We start from the raw sequence: 16,818 nt of genomic DNA, 5'->3' as shown, positions 1-16,818 counted from the left end.
AGACTGCAGCAACAATAAAAACAATAGTCCTACCTCTCTACCCCTCTTTAAAGTAAATGTTGCTAAAAAATAAGACACAGAGGTTTAGGGGGGATATTTGTGTGTGTAGTGTGAAAACTCTGACTGGTATAATTAATTTTACCTGTCATTTTGTGAGTGTCTTCTACCTGCCAGACACCACATTGAGTGCTTGATGTAGATTTTCTCATTTAATCTTTGCAACAAACATATAAATTAAGTGTTATAGATGAGGAAACTCAGACTCAAAAGGGAGCAGTGACTTGCCCAGTGTCACCAGTAGATGGCCAAGCCAGGAACTGAATCCAAGATAATTGAATTCTAAGGACCGTATTCTGTCAAGCACACCATACACAGGAAGATTCTCCAGATGGTTCTTAAGTGAGAAGAGCTGAGATGAGGATATGGCTTCTTAGGATTGGAATATGAACATAATGCTTAGAGACAGACCTTAAATTTAAGGGTAAAGTCTCACAAGGAAACTTTTGCAAGGAGTTTTTATTTATTATTTGCTTCAATATTGCCGACAGTGCCTAATGGTCTTTTATTTGTTCTAGGCAACTGGCCTCCACTTTAGACATACTGATAACGTGATTCAGTGGTTGAATGCCATGGATGAGATTGGTTTGCCTAAGGTAATTTATGTGATATTCGTAGTTCTGGCTGTTTTGGCATAACAGTTCTAATTCTATCTGTAAAATTATTCTCAATTGAATCTTTGGTGATTTTTTTTTTTTTAAATACTGAAGGATCTCTTTTGTTTGTTTTAGGAAATGTTTTTTTTTTTTCTTTTGTATTCTTCATCTCTGCTTCACCTCACCCTAGAGAAATTCCCTTTGTTATCATTTACTTTACACCAAATTGTAGACTTAATTAAAATTCACATACCATGAAATTCACCATTTTAAAATGTACAATTCAGTGGTTTTTGTTTATTCAAAGTTTTTACGTTCAAATTTGACTTGAGGAAATAGTTTAGAAATGTTATCTTCTGACTTCAGAATCACCAAATCTGTAGAGGGTACGAAGGGTCATATTATATTTCACATTCTAGAGGCAATATAATGACGTATATTTCTTTTTTTTTTTTTAATGTTTTAGTTATTTATTTTTTCCCCCAAAGCCCCAGTAGATAGCTGTATGTCATAGATGCAAACCCTTCTAGTTGCTGCACGCGGGACGCAGCCTCAGCACGGCCTGAGAAGCAGTGCGTCAGTGCGCGCCTGGGATCCGAACCCGGGCCGCCAGCAGCAGAGGACGCGCACTCAACCGCTAAGCCACGGGGCCGGCCCAATGACGTATATTTCTTATTGCCTCTGGTTTTGGTGATGGCTGTTCTTTTTTTGTTTGTTTGTTTGCTGAAGAAGATTGGCCCTGGGCTAACATCCATGCCCATCTTCCTCTACTTTATATGGGATGCCGGCACAGCATGGCTTGATGAGCAGTGCATAGGTATATGCCTGGGATCCGAACCTGTGAACCCTGGCCTGCTGAAGTGGAGAGTGTGAACTTAACCACTACACCGCTGGGCCGGCCCCAAGTACTTTTTTTTTCAACAGCTTTATTGAGGTATAATTGATATACAGAAAGACTGCACATATTTAATGTATACAACTTGATGAGTTTGGAATAATGGCTGCAGTTTTGATATGGGAGTGTGCATCCTCGAGTGTTTTGCTCAGGAGTTTGTTTAGTGCTGCTCTTAGTGAAATTGCCATCTCTAACTACCCAGTCCTACCTTGAACCCATAAAGGGCAAGCTGTATTGTCACTCTTAGAGGCATGGACAGCTTTTTTTTTTATTATATCCTTTGACCAAAGAATTCTACTTCTAGAAATTTATTCCCCCTGCTGCTCCCCCCAAAAATCAGACAAGCACAAAAAGATGTATATGTAAGGATTTTTCAGCATTGCTTATGACAGAAAAATTTGATAGCAAACTACATGTTCTTACACTAGAGGTATTAATTGTGTTACAGCCAGTCAAATGCTAGTGTACCCATTAAAAAGGATGATATCAGGCCCAGCCCTGTGGCCGAGTGGTTAAAGTTCTGCGCGCTCCACTTTGGCGGCCTGGGTTCACGGGTTTGGATCATGGGCGCAGACCTTCTCCACTTACCAGCCATGCTGTGGCGGTGTCCCACATACAAAATAGAGGAGAATTGGCACAGATATTAGCTCAGGGCGAGTCTTCCTCAGCACAAAAAAAAGGATGATATCAATCTATATTGACAAAGGAAGTTGTGATGTGTTAAGTGAAAAAAAACAACAAGCTAAAGTTATAAGAGTTTGCGTTCTAGATAACGTCACTATTTTTGTGTAAAAATAAAGTAGTAGTCTTGGGAAAAATCTGTAAGAAGATACAGTTTCCACTTCTGGGGTGATGGGATTAAGGGATGGTTTTTATTTTCTTTATTTCCTGTGGAGTCTAAATTTTCCTGTGGAGTCTAACCAAAGAAAGATTAAGAAAAAAAAAGTGAGATGTGGAGTTTCAGAACATGGCTGGAATCACTTGGTGTTTAGCATAGTTGAGTGCATTGTTGCAGACGTACCTGTTGAATTGAGTTAAATCCAGAGCTAAGTCTTTGCAGAAGACTAGCTTTTGTCCTCTTTTTTTCAGAGCAAAGTGCTGAAGTTCTCTTCCTTACTCTGGTATGTTTGAGAATTAAACCCCACATATGTCAGGAAATGCAATACGTCAGTTCTTACAGCTACTTGGTCTTTCTGTGCACCTGTAACTTCCTGTTCCTGTTATTATATAGTACACCCAAGGAGCAATGACGATTTAACCTCTTTTGAATGGTATGAAGAGCTTTGTTAATATTTGCTGTTGCTGGTAGTGTTATTACTACAAAAAGCTTTTATTTAATTTTTTTACTCTTTTTGTTTGCTAACATAGTGGATTGTCCTGGACCATAATTGCAACAAACATAGAATTCCCCAAAGGCTCTTAGGGACAACAGGGTTATCATGCTATCAGCCTTGAAACATCCACCCTACATGATTTAAGTCCAGAAGACTTTAGAGTAGTGTAGACTAAAGATACTTAGCCTGAAAGTGTATTGTTGCGCATAGTATAATGTATGATCTATAATTGACAATACATATATAGTAATTATCGGGATGTCTTCCCTAATCTCTTTATACGGTACATACAGGCTATTCATAGAAACTTAATATGATAATTTTTTGGTTCTTATCTTTTTCGACTCTTTATTGTAATTGGTACTATTGGCCAACTCTTCCATGAACTATTTTATTATTTTGATTTTTTAAATTGTTTTTGATCTGCCCAACTAGTCCTCTGTTTTTTTCAGCTATTCTACCTTCCATATCCTAGTGGTGGGCTTTCATTAAGATGCAATCCTTATTTTAGCTACATTCGCTTGTTCTCATGGTTTCGGTTATTTTCAAGACTCTTTACTATAAGATAAACACAATATCTTTAATTGGCTACTGGACATTTCTCCTTGGATAGCTTTCTATCTTCTAGAATTTCTCGTATCTAAATCTAAACCTACCTTTTTCCCCAAGTGAACTTTCCCTCCTCTATAATAAATGGTACCTGTCATCCTTTTCCCACTCATCTAGTCTCACAAGTTTGGAGTTACCTTGGACTCCTAAAGGCAGTCATTCCCCAAGCCTTCCTCATTTATTTGAAATGTCTCTACTATCTGTTGAAACTGCCTCCTCAGCTTCAGTCTCTTCACTATTCAATATATCCCGTATCCCGTCTCCAGGTAGATCTGGCTGAGGCTGTTTTTACCCTTGACTCCAAAGCTAGGACTTCTCTATGGCCTGTATATCAAGTTCAAACTTGTTCAGCTTTCAAGATTCTCATAATCTGATTCCATCCTACCTACCCAACCTTATTTTTCTATTACTTTCTAAAGTGTATTCTGTACTGTTTTCGGGAAGGGTGGCTCACTGTGACCATGATTTTTCACCTTTCAGGAGAAGACATCTCAGTCTTAGGAAGTTAGCATGTAGAGTTTGAAAAATTATCAAAGATGATGATTCTAATACATTCCCCTCTAGGGGGTGCAATTCTTTCTAGTCGGGAGCCATAGGCATTGTGGGGAAACAAGCATAAATACAAATAATCAACACGACGTGTTAGGTGCTGTAATAGAGTTAGATACAAAGTGCTTTAGTGCTCTTCCCATGGCGTTAGTTAAGGCTTCTATTGCTTATCCAAATTCTTCTAATCACCTCATAATTCAGCCTTTCACTTCTCCAATCCACTGTTACCTCCTTTTTTCCCTAAATTACAGGTTGAGTTGTATGGTGCCACATTACCATGAGAACAGGTCTTGAAATTCTAGGCTATTCCCAGTCTAAACCTACTTTGTTCCTAGCGACGTCATTCATTAATTCATGAAATACAGAGCTCTTTCCATGACCTTGGCTCTGGGCTTGGCATTGAAGATATAGCAGTGAACAACATAGACAGGTCCTTGCCTTCATGTGGTTTATAGTCTATTGGAGGAGTCGAACAGATAATAATGCACGTGATTGATTAATTGTGGAAAGTGCTACCAAGGAACACTATCTCCCGCGTTCCAGTGCACATCCTCTATTCTAGACTTTATCTATCTTTCCACTTCCCTCAAGCATTATAACACATTTTGATATTTTGTAGTTTTTTCAATGTCTAAAAGTAGTGGTTTGCACAAGCTAAAGTACTTAGTAAATGTTCATTGTTGAGTTATTACTCTGTCTGGGCATGATAGATAGTAACTAGGAAGATCTCAATCCTTCAGAGCCTCATCATACTCTTTCCAGTGATTTAAACTAGACTAGAACTTGGGTTTCATTTGCCTGTGTCTGAGTCTGCGGTAAGAAAATCACTTTCATATACCTGGTGAAATGCAGTGAGTTGACCAAATAAAGCTTTTCCAAGTAGTGCTTTTCATTCTGTATTGCAGCATTTTATTCCTTGCATTACTTACAGTGAAATGTCTGTTCACCCTAATGAAGTTATTTGCTGAATGCCAACAATGTTTTCTAATTGTCCAAAGTTTTGTTTGTATTATTGATGATTAGTGAAGGATCAAATGAACCCCAGTGGATGGGTACCTTACTCTACTTCTTTTATTTCTCCTTAGATTTTTTACCCAGAAACTACAGATATCTATGATCGAAAGAACATGCCAAGATGTATCTACTGTATCCATGCGCTCAGGTAATCAGATTTTCTTGGTAAAATAAGCAGTTTATATAGATAGAGAGAACAGATTGGTAGTTGTCAGAGGCAGGAGTTTTGGGGGTGGGTGAAATGGGTAGGGTGGTCAAAAGGTACAAACTTCCAGTTATAAAATAAGTGAGTCCTGGGGATTCATGCCTGTAATGTACAGCATGGAGACTATAGTTAATAATACTGTATTGTATATTTGAAAGTTACTAAGAGAGTAGATCTTAAAAATTCTCATCACAAGAAAAAAAATTGTAACTATGTGTGGTGTTTGATGTTAACTAGACTTATTGTGGTGATCATTTCACAATATATACATATGTTGAATCATTATGTTATACACCTGAAATGTAACACCTAATACAATGTTATATGTCATTTATATCTCAGTAAAAAAAAAAAGCAGTTTATGAATAACGCCTGAATTGCATGTATAGCTTTTTGTCCATAGCGTAATGAAAAAGTTTTTGCATTTGCTTTGGAATTTTCAAATAGAATAGAATACTATTATCTTAACAAGATGGTGAGAAACAGCTGTGTTTTTCTAGGGAGTAGGGAGAAGGGATTTATTTATTTCCATAATAGCAGATAATTTTGCTCTAAAAACATAGTATAATCTTTCATTATTGATCTAGTGTTTCTGTGAACTATGCATTTCACTTGGGATGCAGTCCTTATCTTTTTAATTAAAATCTCTTAAAAATTATAAAAACTATACATTTGAAAAGTTCTATTGTTTACCATTTTGTTTCAAGCTGATAAGCTGAATTACAAAATACGCTATGTCTTGATACTCAGTACAATCAAATTTTGGCAACATCTTCAAATAATAGCAAATATCAAACAGTTGATTTTGGGCCGGCCCCGTGGCTTGATGGTTAAGTGCACGCGCTCCGATGCTGGTGGCCCGGGTTCGGATCCCGGGCGCGCACCGAGGCACCACTTCTCCGTCCATCCTGAGGCCGAGTCCCACATATAGCAACTAGAGGGATGTGCAGCTATGACATACAACTATCTACTGGGGCTTTGGGGGGAAAAAATAAATAAATAAAATCTTTAAAAAAAAAAAAAACAAAAAACAAAAAAACAGTTGATTTATAATTTATTTAGTTATCTAGGTCTTCACCAAGCCATGTGTTCATTAAATTTTTATGCCAACACAAACATGATAAGTAGGAACCGAAACAAAGTATAATTTTTTCACACTTTCATAGTAAATTTGGAAGATGACTTAATTTCAGGTCCCCAGCTCTTAGAATCAACTAAAGTACTAAATTGAGGGAAGAGGTGATGTGTCTGGAGGGAAGATGCAAATTTCAGAGTGGTGCACATTTACTTGATGGCCCATAGGGCTAAGGGAGAAGATGGTAGAAGTGAGTGGGACTTGAGTATGTTTAAAAACAGGTGATATATCAGAGAATTTTCAGAATGTAGCAATTTCAAATGTATGTGTCTGAGCCAAAATCAGATTAATTCTGAGTATTGTGATTGGCTTAGTGTTATGTGAGGTCTGTCTGTGTTGATAACCTTGTGAAGGCTGTGCCTACAATGGATATCTGAACTTGGCGGGCACAGCAGCTAAGCGGGCAGAATTCCTCTCTGCTAGTTCTGCTAGCAGAGAGCCACTGCTCTCTGCAATGAAACCTGGGTCCCCATTTCCTCAAATTCTCTGAAATAGAAATGAAGAATTAACTGTGCCTTTCTAATTTTTTTTTTTTAAAGATTTTATTTATTTATTTTTTTCCCCCCAAAACCCCAGTAGATAGTTGTATGTCATAGCTGCACATCCTTCTAGTTGATGTATGTGGGACACGGCCTCAGCATGGCCAGAGAAGTGGTGCGTCAGTGCGCGCCCGGGATCCGAACCTGGGTCGCCAGCAGCAGAGCGCGCACACTTAACCGCTAAGCCACAGGGCCGGCCCAACTGTGCCTTTCTAATAATGGAGTCAGAATGAGAAAGAGAGGAAGCCTGCTATTGTTTTCCATTTCTCTTCAATATGCAGTCTGTGTTTAGAAAATATATACAGAGCAATGTGTTCTGATTGGTGATTTACGATTTCTTTCCTTCCTTATAATGTTTTTCCTGAAGGGTGGGTTGACAACGCTTGATAATAGGTAGATGGTGTTTTAACTGCTTGAGCCTCTTCTTTGCCATAAAACACAGCAGTGTTCAAGGCAGATTCCTTACTTCACTGTATTGGGTAACGCCCTGTCTCCCTTTTGGATCAACAGTGACAGAAGCATTATCTCCTTGTTTTCTCCTTCCCTGCTTAAAGTCTTGACTGGCGTTATTCCAGAGATAGTCACCATACTTTAGTCATACTAAATTACTCTTGTAGATTACATTTCACTCTCGGATAAGACCCCAATTCTCCATTATTCCGAATATATTTGTATACTTCCTTTCCATTTTCCTTGATGTTTTATCTTTCTGAGCACTGATTTGGGGATTATATAGGCCTATAATCTTTTATCCTAACTTCAAAAAAAAACCCTAAAAGCTTGGAAAATTTAGTTTAAATTTGGTTCAAGCTCATTTGTTGGCAAAATCTGGTGAGAATTAATTGAGGTTATTTAGAATATTTAGCTACTTAATATGATTATTCATATGTTTCTCTGCAGAAAAGTAATGTATTTGATTAGGGATGTTGCCCCAGGGCTTGCTGGGGGTGTTTTATAATACTGTATATACTGTAAAACCTTTCTAATATCTGAGAAATCCTAAACTCATATCTGGCCCAAAGAATTTAGATAAGGGACCGTGGGCCTGTACTAGATTCTGTTTCCTAATCAACTGCTGTGTTTAAGAGCCTTTATTAATAATCTTTGAGATCAGCATAGTGATTTCTTTTAGGTTACTCTTCAGTCAGCAAAGGTAATTGGAATCCAGATGGGCTAACACAACTTCCTTCTCCCCATTGCTATAAAGTACAGCTTAACTAGGAAAAAAGAAAAGAAGAAATCTGAGCTCAATTATAGGCTGACCCTCATGCGTACCTAACAGCTTATTTGTAAAAGCAGGCATGGGAGAGTAGGAACAAAGATTGGGAAGTGATGTTTACTGTTAGGATTTTTAAGTTTCAGCTTTGAGGTTGAGTACTTTTACTTCTGAGTAAGAAGATCTAAGTGGCCATTGCGATTCCATTTATAGCTCCACCATCTCCTTAAAATGTTCCTAATAATTAAAATGAGATAAAAGAAAGATAGTGCCCATCTGCTTTCTGCTTACCTTCTCCTCTACTTTTTATAACAGCTAAAGATGTCATTGTAACACCTTTAATTTATCAGTGAAAGACAGTAAAGCTAACTCACTCTTCTTGGGGCTGTGAAAGTGACATTCTCCCTGCCTTCATGGAGCTTAGAATCTAGGAGATTTCTTTTTTTATTTCAAGAATCAAGATAAATAATATGTATTTTATTTAAAACTCTTAAATTACCTGAATTAAACTTTCCCATCAATAATATGAATTCAGCTTAAATAAGATTTGCTATGTGAATCATTTTCATGAGACTTTTTGTTATTTAAAACTTATTGATTTTGGGAAGGTAAATGGAAGGGAAGAGACTTCACTTGTATTAATTATGTTAACATTTATATTGACATCTAGTCATACATTGGATTTTTGTTGGCACTGGGACTTGAACTGGTGTCTACTGATTCCTGGTCCAATGCTTTTTGTGGTACATTATGTGACTTTTTTAGGACGGTGTTGCTATGTGTAAAATTTAAAAAAAGGCTCTGAGGTAAAGTATTGTAATTGCAAAGGGAAAGATGGTAGAGTACTGGGAGTCTCTATGTTTTGAATGTTTCTGTTCTTAATGCTGATTTTCCCCTTTAACCAAGAGCAGCATAGGTACTGCTGGGAGGCCTAACTCTTTTGCATATCGTGTCTTCTAGTTTGTACCTGTTCAAACTAGGCCTGGCTCCTCAGATTCAAGACCTATATGGAAAGGTTGACTTCACAGGTAAGGAGTTACAAACTTGGCAAGAAATACTTGATTTATGTGGAAATAGCCTGGAGGGTCAACTGTATCAATCTTAAAGATGTAGGGCTTTAAAAAATACTCTGGCAATAGAGATGAAAGAAATATAAATAACTTGCTTCTCCTGGTGTTGTGGAAAGAACACTAAACTTGGAATTTCAGGTTCTGTTCTCTCAATTATGACATAGGTATGGTTAATAAGTCTCAGTTTTCTTATATGTAAATAGGAAATAATATTAACATATATAAAACATAAGATATAGAATATAACATTAACATCTAACATTAAATGTTCATGTATAGTGAAAAAACTTTATAAAGTCTTTCCCTTTCCCTTCCAATAAGCACCTATTGTGGGCAAAGTAAGGGGAGTGAGATGATGCAAAGATGGCAATTTAGTAATTTTAAAACTTTAGCTTATTTGAGTGGGTGTTACTATGTGTATTTGCTATCATTAGATGCTTGAGGAGGGCTTGAGGAGAAAAAGAACAGTGATAATATTGGTTAGGAGTGAGGTAGATTCAAATCTTTTGAACTGGTGATTATTTTGTGAGCCTGGGAGTTTTAAAAATTGGTAGTAAAATTTTTATCTCTGATATTTTTCCTCCCAAGGAAGTTGTTCACCAGACCTGGGGCAAGGGCCAGACTTTACATGTTGTTTTCTTTATCATTTGACTTCCTGCCTTAGAAATGAAATTATTTAATAGTAGCTATTGGTTTGGATTGTAAAGACTGAGATCATCAACTGGCTTGTGACTCACTTCTTGCTGAGCTCCTTTTAAAACTGCTCCATTTGTAAGTTCATTGTAGGAAATGCCGTAAGTAGCAATTTTGAAAAAGTATTTTCTGTAGGGTCATTCTCATGTTACAGTTATTTTTGATGCTCTTGATAGTAGTAATAATAGTTAATGTCTTGAATGCATGTTACGTACCAGGTATTGTGTTATGTGCTTTCCATATGTTATCTCATTAAATCTTTATAACAGTCCTAAGAGGTGGATGCCATTTTGTTGCATTTTGTAGTTGAGGAAACTGTTTCCTTCTCTGGGTTATGGAAAGTTGCTTAACTTGCTTGGTTGGGTCTTAATTCTTTCCTGTAGAAGAAGAAATCAACAACATGAAGATTGAACTGGAGAAGTATGGGATCCAGATGCCTGCCTTCAGCAAGATTGGGGGCATCCTGGCCAATGAACTGTCAGTGGATGAAGCTGCACGTAAGAAGAGAGAAATTTTGTGGGTTCAAATGGGATTGTTGCTACCACTTTCAATAATTAATACTCTAATGATGATCTTGGACATTAGGGATTTTGCTAGCAAGTTTATGTCAGTAGGTGTAGTTTTAAACATTGCTATATAGTCTGTGCTGTTATTATTTGGAAAGAAGTGATGGATTTTGATTAAAATAAAAAACATTTAGAAAGTGAGTTCATTTCAGTGCCTTTTTGAGTTTCTTTTTCTTTTTTTTATGATGTTTACATGGTGATTAAGGGTGAACATTTCCATAACAAATGCTCCTCCTAAGGGGCGCTTGTGAATATTTCCCTATGAGATTCCAAATTCAGCATCCCAAACATGGATCACAGGCAGAGCTGTGGCTTTGTGCATTGTAAGGAAGGGACTGGGCGTACAGGACCCAGGGAGCCATTCCTCCAATCCCAATCATTATTTCTCTATGAGAAAGAGCTTCTCTCTTTAAAAGGGCGTTACTGTGGGATTTTTTGGTTTGTGTTTTTGTGTGTGGGGAAGATTAGCCCTGAGCTAACATCCGTTGCCAATCCTCCTCTTTTTGCCGAGGAATATTGGCCCTGGGCTAACATCCGTGCCCATCTTCCTCTACTTTATATGGGATGCCACCACAGCATGGCTTGAGAAGCAGCGTGTCGGTCTGTGCCCGGGATCTGAAACCGCGAACCCCGGGACACCAAAGCAGAGCTCGTGAACAACCACTTCGCCACCGGGCCAGCCCCGCAGTGTTGTTTTGTATGTATAATGTACATCCTATACTTTATATAACCTCAGTGTTGTATGTTTTGAATTTTTTTTCAGTACATGCTGCCGTTATTGCTATTAATGAAGCCATTGATCATAGAATTCCAGCTGACACGTTTGCAGCTTTGAAAAACCCCAATGCCATGCTTGTGAATCTTGAAGAGCCCTTGGCTTCCACTTACCAGGATGTACTTTACCAGGCCAAGCAGGATAAAATGACAAATGCTAAAAACAGGGTAAAAATGGAATATCTGTTCTTTCTAATTGATTTATATTCTTTCATCATTTGATATGACTCCATTTTTTTTTTTTTTTTTTTTTTTTTTTTGTGAGGAGATCAGCCCTGTGCTAACATCCGCCAATCCTCCTCTTTTTTTGCTGAGGAAGACGGCCCTGGGCTAACATCTGTGCCCATCTTCCTCCACTTTATATGGGACGCCACCACAGCATGGCTTGCCAAGCAGTGCGTCGGTGCGCGCCCGGGATCCGAACCAGCGAACCCCGGGCCGCCGCAGCGGAGCGCGCGCACTTAACCGCTTGCGCCACCGGGCCGGCCCCGATATGACTCCATTTTTAAAATCAGTTTTATTGAGGTATAATTTTACATAAAATAAAATTCATCCATTTTAAACGTACAGTTTGATGAGTTTTGACAAATGTATATGGTTATGTAACCATCACTCCAGAAGTTCCCAGGTCCCCCTTTGTAGTCAATCTCAACCTCCCCCGCCCCCACTCCTCACCTGTGACCCCAGGCAACTACCAATTTTCTTTTTTTTTTTAAAGATTTTATTTATTTATTTATTTTCCCCCCAAAGCCCCAGTGGATAGTTGTATGTCATAGCTGCACATCCTTCTAGTTGCTGTATGTGGGACACAGCCTCAGCATGGCTGGAGAAGCAGTGTGTTGGTGCGCGCCCAGGATCCGAACCCGGGCTGCCAGCAACGGAGCGCGAGCACTTAACCGCTAAGCCACGGGGCCGGCCCACTACCAATCTGTTTTCTATCATTTAGTTTACCTTTTCTAGAATTTCGTATAAATGAAATGGAATTACCCAGTATGTAGTCTTAGTATTAGATTCCTTTTTTTTTTTTTAATTTTATTTATTTATTTTTCCCCAAAGCCCCAGTAGATAGTTGTACGTCATAGCTGCACATCCTTCTAGTTGCTGTATGTGGGACGCAGCCTCAGCATGGCCAGACAAGCGGTGCGTCGGTGCACGCCCGGGATCCCTACCCGGGCGCCAGTAGCGGAGTGCACGCACTTAAGCGCTAAACCACGGGGCCGGCCCTAGATTCCATTTTGACCACTACTTTCTTCTTGAATTTTGTGCAGACCAGTTAGAGGCTCTGAGGTCTGGTCACTGGATGTGCCCCACCTACTCAGGTCTGAGGCAAGGATGCAGGCTCACAAGGAGCAGGGCAGCGTTCACACTGCTTCCTTCTCTTGCCAAATTCTGGAAGAACCCCTGGGCTTGTCGTTAGCAGGTGGATCTGCTTTTTATGTTTTTAGTTATAGTTGTGAAGCATTCCGCTTTGTTCTTTAAGGATTTTAGGCTACAACCTTACTTGTTCTTGGTTCTGTTATGGTGGGGGAGGAGCACAGATGTATTTCTGTGGTCTTCTTAGAGACCTGAACTAATTTAATTACACTTTTTACTCATCTTCAGACAGAAAACACTGAAAGAGAAAGAGACGTTTATGAGGAGCTGCTCACTCAAGCTGAAATTCAAGGCAATATAAACAAAGTCAATAGTAAGTATGTCCCTAGTCAGTTACCTAAAGGGATATTACAGAATAATGTGAGTGTTGATATATTTTGAGACTGGTGACATGGTTTATTTTAGACATTAGTGGATTTGTCGATGAACTATTGCTTATTACTACTTTTGTGTTCATACATCTTCTGTTTCATCTACCATTGTCCTCAGGCAGTCCCTCACTCCTCCATCTGCTCCTGTTATGGCTTCCAGACTGGTCTTTTTGGCTACAGTCTCACTCTTTCACCCTGTGTGACACATTAAAAAAAAGAAATCTGGGGGCCGGCCCGGTGGCGCAAGCGGTTAAGTGCGCGCGCTCCGCTGCGGCGGCCCGGGGTTCGCTGGTTCGGATCCCGGGCGCGCACCGAAGTACTGCTTGGTAAGCCATGCTGTGGCGGCGTCCCATATAAAGTGGAGGAAGATAGGCACCGATGTTAGCCCAGGGCCGTCTTCCTCAGCAAAAAAAGAGGAAGATTGGCGGATGTTAGCTCAGGGCTGATCTCCTCACAAAAAAAAAAAAAAAAAAAAAAAAAAAAATCTGAAGAAGGATTTTATTTTCCTATTTTTAAAGTAACATTACAGTTTTGTTTTTCTTTTAAAGAGTAATACAAATTATCTAGAAATAAATAACAAACAAAAAATTAGACCCCTATCACCTAGAAATAACCACTATTGACATTTTTATGCATATCCTTCAAAATATATATTTAAACAAAAATGAGATTCTACTGTTCATTTTGATTTTTATGTATGTGTTACACACTTTTGAGAAATTAATTTCTTGAAAGTATCATTTATATCTTGTCACTCTTCAGCTAAAGAACCTGCATTGGTTTCTTATTCCTTGCCAGACAAAATGCAGATCCCTAGCCTAGTGGATTTTTTTATGCAGTATTTTATTCATTCAACTGTCTATAGAAACTCGTTTGCCTAATTGTCTTCGATATTCATTCTGTTCATTTTATGACTCTGGGAGTTAATCTCTTGCCCTCTAATTAATAGCTGTGTGACATTGGGCACCTGTGGCATAGAATCTTCATGTGAATGATGAGATAGTGTGTGTAAATTGCCTGGTATTTAGTAAGCACTCAATAAACAGTGTTATTATTGCTTTTGTTAATCCTGTAACCTCCCCACTATAATGCCCTCATGTGTCATCTCTGACCTAATCCAAATTGTACCAGTCATTCAAGATCCAGCTCAGTTCTCACCCCAGTGCCTATCTCAGCTCACAACATAGTTGCTTTTCAAATCTCCAACAGCATTTATAGGCTAAACCACACAATTTTGTACTTAATTATGTATTGTCTTGTATTACTTGCTCTTTGTTTCTGACGTCTTTATAAACTCTTTAAAGTAGAGATTAATTATGAGTTCTGCTCATTTTGAAATCCTTGTAATTCCTAACAAAGGGTTAGACTCACCAAAAGAACTAAAAAAAACTTAGTTAATTCTACCAGGCTTGATCTTGTTTTGCTCAAGATAAAAATAACAATAGTAATAGTAATCAGTGTCCTCTTTGTTCATTTGGAGTTCCTAATTTCTCACTTGAACTAATAATACTCTGAATAGCTAGAGAGAATTTATAAGATTTTACCAACTCCATATGATCTGGAGTTCTAAATCCTGACCAGGAGTCTTTGTATTCTGTTCCATTCTGGTTCATTTAGGATAATGGCTTTCTGAACAGAGTAGTAGTTCCATTGAAGTATGGGTGATTTGTTGTGCTGTATCTGTATGAATACTTGAGTTAGCAGATATAAACTGGAGTGTCCTTATATTTAGTTGTCTGTGTGAGAAGAAAGTTCACCACGTTTCCTGCTGCATATAGTGCATATAATACTCTTTTTGTTTTACTAAGGGATTTTTCTCTACTGTGTTGTTTGGGATTTTATAACCTTTATAGCTTTACCTGGCTAATTATATGAGAGTCAGTTATAAACATATAGCTTTACCTGGCTAATTATATGAGAGTCAGTTATAAACATGCAAGGAAAGAACCATATGTATATGTTTTTAAAGTGTTCCATTCATATCGTTCTTATGTGGTTAGAGGAGCGAAAATAGTTTTAGCTTTCAATATAGTGAGGAAGGTAGACATGCAAAGGAAGAATTTCAGGGCAACCAAGGCGTATGAGTTGCAGTCATAGAATAAAGAAAGGAATAGATGACTTCTCCTTGGAGGTTTGTATATGAACCTTCACTGGGATTCTTAGAGTAGATAAGAAAGTGAGGATAAGGCAGAATTCCCCATAGGGCGGCAATCTTTTCCTAATTGTAGAGAAAGTCTCAGGCAAGGGAAAGGTGTATGCTAGGAAGATAGATGGACTTTAGGTCTCAGGAATTATCTTAATGTAATTATAGAGAAGATTCTTTCCCTAGGGTGTGAGAACCAGCAATGAAGCCATTAACACTACCCCAGAAGAAAGCTGCAGGCCAAATAGTTAAAAATGAGAAAAAGTTTTTATTTTTTGTTAAGTAGAATAAGGAAAATTAGAGTTAGGCAATTAAAGCTGAGTGAAAGAAAGTATTTAATGTTCTAAACTTTATCATCTTTATAGTATGTGTTAGTTAATATTCATTCATTTAAATATTTACATATTTATTTAAGTAGTAGGTTTATGTTTCTAGTAAAAGCATAATTGACTAGATGCTTTTGCAGATAGTCAGTCTGAGACTGTGCATTACATCCCTAGAGAAAGCCTTGTTATTACCCATATTGATTTTATTTTCTGTCCCCCACTACTACAAAAGCTCCACAAGGACGGAGGTGTTTATCTGTTTAGTTCACGGCTGTATTTTCAGCATATAGCAGGTGCTCAGTAAATGTTGAAGGAATGGATGGTTATTTGGCCTCAGTCAAGGGGCCACCTCTGTGGTGTGGTGATCAGTTAGCTGAATTGTAGGCGAAATCATTGGGAAGAAGTGAGCAGTCTCTTAGGGGTCTACAGGGAGACTACAAATCTGTAGAAATTTTTTTGTTGTTGTTAAACTATAGAATTTTTTTTATTGATGTTTTAATAGTTTATAACATTGTGAAATTTTGGGTTGTACATTTTTGTTTGTCCATCACCATATACATGGTGATGTATATGGTGCCCACCCCCCACCCCCATTGCCCCTGGTAACCACAATACAGTTTTCTCTGTCCATGTGTTGGTTTATATTCCACATATGAGTGAGATCATACAGTGTTTGTCTTTCTCTTTCTGGCTTACTTCACTTAACATAATACCCTCCAGGCCCATCCATGTTGTTGCAAATGGGACGATTCTGTCTTTTTTTATGGCTGGGTAGTATTCCATTGTGTATATATATATACCACATCTTCTTGATCCAATCGTCAGTCGAGGGACACTTAGGTTGCTTCCACTTCTTGGCTGTAGTGAATAATGCTGCAATGAACATAGGGGTGCATAAGCCTCTTTGAAATCCGTAGAAATTTTTAAGCTTTTCGTCCTTTTACCTTTTGGTTGTATTTATTAGTTTTACTCTTCCCCACTGCCCCCATCCTCCATTTTCTAGTTTGAGACTTTATTTTTTCTTCAACTGTTTTGTTTTATTTCTAACTCTTTATATTAATTTTCTTTTTGTTTTTTTACTAATGAAAACATTTAAAATTGATAAGTACTACTATGCCCCAAATATTTTGATTTTTAGTACTATTTTATTATTGATTTATTTTGCTACTTTGGTGATAAAATCAGTTGTTCATCCCTGGGTGGGGCATGGGAGGGAGAACTCTTCTAAATATAGGAAAATTGAAAATAATACAGTAATTATGATTTTCCATTGGCTGTCATTGCTGAAATCAGAAAATACCTTATTCTGACTTCCAACCTGATAATACCTTATTGATTTTACAGTATACAAA

General features: G+C 38.0%; 1 protein-coding gene across 1 annotated transcript in view; it reads left to right on the top strand.

The window, feature by feature from the left end:
• Window positions 1-16,818, top strand: part of IQGAP1 (IQ motif containing GTPase activating protein 1) — a 92,252-nt gene that overhangs the window by 30,595 nt on the left and 44,839 nt on the right. The window contains exons 4-9 of the mRNA XM_058542505.1: window positions 576-653; window positions 5,126-5,202; window positions 9,110-9,177; window positions 10,296-10,409; window positions 11,242-11,420; window positions 12,855-12,939. Coding sequence (XP_058398488.1) covers window positions 576-653; window positions 5,126-5,202; window positions 9,110-9,177; window positions 10,296-10,409; window positions 11,242-11,420; window positions 12,855-12,939 — 601 coding nt within the window. The remainder of the gene's footprint in view (window positions 1-575; window positions 654-5,125; window positions 5,203-9,109; window positions 9,178-10,295; window positions 10,410-11,241; window positions 11,421-12,854; window positions 12,940-16,818) is intronic.

This window comes from Diceros bicornis, chromosome 5 (assembly GCF_020826845.1).
Source record: "Diceros bicornis minor isolate mBicDic1 chromosome 5, mDicBic1.mat.cur, whole genome shotgun sequence".
NCBI lineage: Eukaryota > Metazoa > Chordata > Mammalia > Perissodactyla > Rhinocerotidae > Diceros > Diceros bicornis.
Note: the sequence above shows the minus strand (reverse complement) of the source record. Positions and strands in the feature narration are given on the sequence as shown.